We start from the raw sequence: 4511 nt of genomic DNA on the forward strand, positions 1-4511 counted from the left end.
ATGATATTATCAGCATAACAATTTGAGTGAAAAGTTGAATGTTTAAAAAAAATTACCTGTACATTTACATTTGTAGTATTTGTATGCCCACTTTTGCTTTAATGGCAAGGCGTGGACTCTACAAATTCTTGCAAAACCTTGATGATTCATGTTATCACAGCATTTTTTGACAATTTTCCAAAGAGTATCTTGTGATGTTATTGAATTGCTTAGCTTTTGTCAGTCTTCAAGTGCCCCCATAAATGTTCAATGGGGTTTTGTTTAACCTTATTTTAGTCTAAGGAAGAAGTTAGTGGACACCCGGGCAAAAGTTTAGGGTTGGTTTTGTTGATTATTAAGCTTTTGCACCTGACAGTAAGTTATGTCCTGCTTTTTGGGTCAGTAAAACCACCCAAACAACCTTCAAACAATAGGGGTTGAGGAGTCATTTTGGCTTAAATGAAATTACAGAAAGACAAATTTATGAATATAAACTCAAAAAGAAAATACTTTTTAAAGGTGGAAGGGACTCTCTAGGGTGTATGGCTGAATTTAAAAGCTATGAGAAGAAACATTATGAAATATGTGAAAAGTCCAGACTGGGCTAGTCAGTGAGGCGTACCTTTGTTTTGACTTCACAGTTCAGGACATGTTCAGCAGAGTAGAAAAGAAAATGCAAACATAAAACTGCTTGGCATATGTCAGGAAAACAGGATGTTAACTTAGTGAAGATTTTAACTTAAGTTCCACACACACACAAAAGGTTATGCACACGGATTAAAGCAAGAGTAGTTTTAAGCAAGATGTGTGCCGAAGTGAAAGTCCGGTACTGAAGGAAAGAGCGCACAGCGTGGCGCACCACCATCATTACTGTTCTTTGCGGAGAATCCTATTTAGTTGAGAATTTCCTTTTTTAATATGTATTTGAAAAATAAAACAAAGAAATGCATTCACATAATAATTAAAAATCCCTCTAGGGGTAGTATTTCTTTTATTTCTTGAACTGGAGTATTGACAAATTTAATAGCATTTTCAAGCAAAATTTTTGCCCATCCTAATAGTTAAATGTCAACATTATAAGTCAGATAATAGCCTAATTGCCAAATTAAAGATTTACACATATATTGAATTGTGCAGTGTGACCTCACAGTTGCTGAAATCTGTAGTTAAATCCCTGTCATCTACATCCAGGCATGCTTGGACGATCGTATGTCATTTTTTAAAACGCATAGGTGAAAATAATAATTCTTCATGTTTTCATCCCTCTTCCCTATGGCTTCTGCCGAATAGACTTGATTGGCATCTGTAAATATGCTGCTTTTAAGAACTTTGTTACAGAAGGGGTTGTGCACTCAAAATCACGCAATATTTACCTGATATTGTATGAATACATCGGGCCTATTTTACCAGAGGCGACTGGTCTGATGATTTTACTGTACAATTAGATTTTTATGTAACGGTAAACTTTGGCAATGCATGTTGTTTGGCGTGAGACAATCGTGGTGGTGAGATTAACGAGGGAATTCACACTTTCAATATCCGATGGATAAATAGCTTAATGATAATGTAGCCTTTTGCTTTATTTATCTTTACGTTTCTGCATTGTGGATGTTCAGTTTGCCTGTAGTTGTAATTTGCGTGTCAACGAATAAACATGGATCTTCTGTGAACCATAAGAAACAACACATTACAATAAATCATAATTCAACCAACAGCTACATAAATTCTTTGATAACAATAATAGCATTAAATTCTCTGTGGTGCTTGCATTTTAAACCCCCTGAATTGGCCAGATTGCTTGCGAGAACTACTGTAGCTTGTCAATTGTTCAGAATGTAAACTGCAATAATAGGCCTGGTGGTGGTGAATGCTAATTTATTTTAAATTTACGAGCTTACCATTTCAGCTTTGGAAAAAAAGATTTTTGTAAACGTTTACAAAACAGTTTCCCTTTGCCTTGGTCAATTCATCATGCCATTTTGTGTGATGCGCCTTCAAATGCTTTTTAAGATTTATAAGAAAATGTTGCCTAACATTACACTCTCTGCTCCGCACATGTTAGTGTTTGCCTGAGTAGCGTAAATGAGCTTTCATCACATGATAGATTAAGTGTTATCGGATCTGTGCATAGACTCGCATACTAGCCGATCCCCAATCCAGCATTTTGGGCTGTATCGGAGCCATTTCCCATACTGGTATCGGTATCGGAACAATTCTACTTAGAACCCATGGTTCTCTCCATAACAAAGTATTTTCAGTGACTCAAATAGGTCCAATACATAGAAAACAAAAGACATACAAACGATTTATGAAAGTTCCCAAAATTCCTCATTCCTTTTCCAAAACTTTAGACCTCAAGGTATACTCACCTTACTTAAAATGCAGGTACTGCGTTTTCAAAGACTCCCAGTCACTAATATTCACATCAAATAAAATGTTGGTGCTTGCATATCAGGCCCAGCATTCATCCAAACGCTAATCGGACCCTGTGCACCTGCCAGACCTCTCCATTCCTCTATTTCTGGACACCTGGTGCCTCCCCCTCATTGCACCTTCACTTCTCGGTCAGAACTGCTGTCTGTTCTGGCCCCACAGTGGTGTAATTACCTTCCTGTAGATGTCAGAACAGCAGGAGTCTTTGACCCCTTCAAGCACAGTCTTCAGGCTGCCCCTTTTGCACCCTACCTCACTGCTATAATTAGCCACATAAGCTATGTGTATGCTACAGGTTATAATTGCACTTGTGTATGATTGTTTTAGTATTCAGGGTATTCCAGCTGCCAACTGTGGTATGATACTTGGAAAGTTAGAAGATTTATTCAAGTTTCCAAGTTCAAGTTTTATCTATGTGATCACTCTTGGACTTAGAACTGTACTTTCCTCAAGAGTTTTTAATGCATTTGTCCCTGGTTCTGATTTACACTTTATTTACGTCACTCTGGTTAAGAGTGTCTGCTAAATGAAGTAAGCATAACCTTTTTGGGGTTATGCTTTCCTCACTTATTGTTTGGTTAATTATGTCTGTCAATTCACCAGTTTTGGAGACAACAAACCTTTTATTCTCTCTGTCGATACAGTGAGCCTAACAGACACAGGTGCTGACCTGTCTGAGATCGACGCCCGGCTGCAGGCACTGCAGGAGTATATGAGGGACCTGGATACCGGGCGCTAACCCTACACACTGGAACCTGCAGCACAAGAGCCTCATAGGGCCCTGCAAATAACCTGTGCAAATACAGATAAACTAGATTTCACCTGAGCCCTGCAGGACTGGAGTATTACCTTCTTCAAATGTATGAAGGTGAAGAATGTGATTTTCCCTGGTTAATCTGGAAATACCGATTTTCGGACCCGGAATGCCTCAACCAAAAGCAGAGAGACTTGAGTATGTCATGACTCAAAAGCACAAAGAATGAAGACCTGCATTCTGAAATATACTGACAGACTGTTCAGCAGCAATCTGTCCTGCTATATACTTGTGCCCCCCACTGGCATTTACCACTTGAGAAATCTGAATTTCCTGCTTAATTACGAATGCAAAGATATCTTGTAGGCTTTTGCTCATAACGCATGGTTCTGACACGTCACTGAACGGACATTTAATTTATTCAGTCCAATCGATTTTGGAAACCAAGCTTTTTAACATTTGTCTACTACAATTGACTTTTGTTTGCATTAAATGACCAAAGGTTTGTGCAGAAATGTTATTTCTGAATAATTATTTGATGTTCTGCAAAACCAATTTGGCCTCATTCACAAAACATTTCAAAGAATTTCTAAAAAGCCCCATAATTGTGGCTTCAAATCCAATTTGCATTGTTGGCAAATCACCTGATAGGTGCAATAAGTCTACTGAAAGCATCTTGTTTCACTTGTTTTACCAGCCATCTCCCTACTACCCAAACCGCTGATCTGGATAACTGTTTTGGTGCCATTGTAGCTAGCTAAATAACTAACTCAGGCTCGCTTAGCAACACTGAAAAATGGCCTCGGAATCAAGGTAACTTTATCTAAAAACCAACAAACATTGTGTTAGGTAGCTGGGTACTTACCATTAGGTGATCACATGTATTAACTGCTGGAATGGCATGTCAATACACGACGCCCCATGGAGTACTGAGTAAAGTTTAGAATGCTGTCCCTCTGGAAATGCTCACTGCACAGAATTGCTGTATCTGGATTGAAAGGAGCAGTCCGCTGCTTGCCAATAAAAGTTTTGTGCTCTTGGGGAAGACACTCTTTTGATTAAGGTCTGTACTCTAGTATTATACAACTACGACGGTCTGACATGTTGATTTATTTATTTTATCCACACTTGAATCAAACATAAATTAGCTTCTCAAAGTTACCTAGCGTGCAATCATTGCTGCTATGTCCGCAAAATACCAAATTCAAAACTACCTCAATTTAATTCTGAAATTCAAGATATTGATTGGAGCAATGACACTTAAACCCTAAATTCTTGCCCAGTTCTATGATCGAGACAATAAGCCATAAATACATCACTGATGACTTGAGACTCGACTCAGACT

The 4511-nt window shown here is 38.3% G+C and overlaps 1 protein-coding gene across 3 annotated transcripts in view; it reads left to right on the forward strand.

The window, feature by feature from the left end:
- ccdc61 (coiled-coil domain containing 61) overlaps positions 1-4211 on the forward strand; it is a 63856-nt gene extending 59645 nt beyond the window's left edge. For all 3 annotated transcript variants that reach the window (XM_061248885.1, XM_061248884.1, XM_061248886.1), the window contains one exon: positions 3057-4211. In XM_061248885.1, the coding sequence (XP_061104869.1) occupies positions 3057-3151 (95 nt within the window). In that variant the 3' untranslated portion in view covers positions 3152-4211. The remainder of the gene's footprint in view (positions 1-3056) is intronic.
- The last annotated feature ends 300 nt before the right edge of the window (positions 4212-4511 follow it).

Source organism: Conger conger, chromosome 7 (assembly GCF_963514075.1).
Source record: "Conger conger chromosome 7, fConCon1.1, whole genome shotgun sequence".
NCBI classification, from domain to species: Eukaryota; Metazoa; Chordata; class Actinopteri; order Anguilliformes; family Congridae; genus Conger; species Conger conger.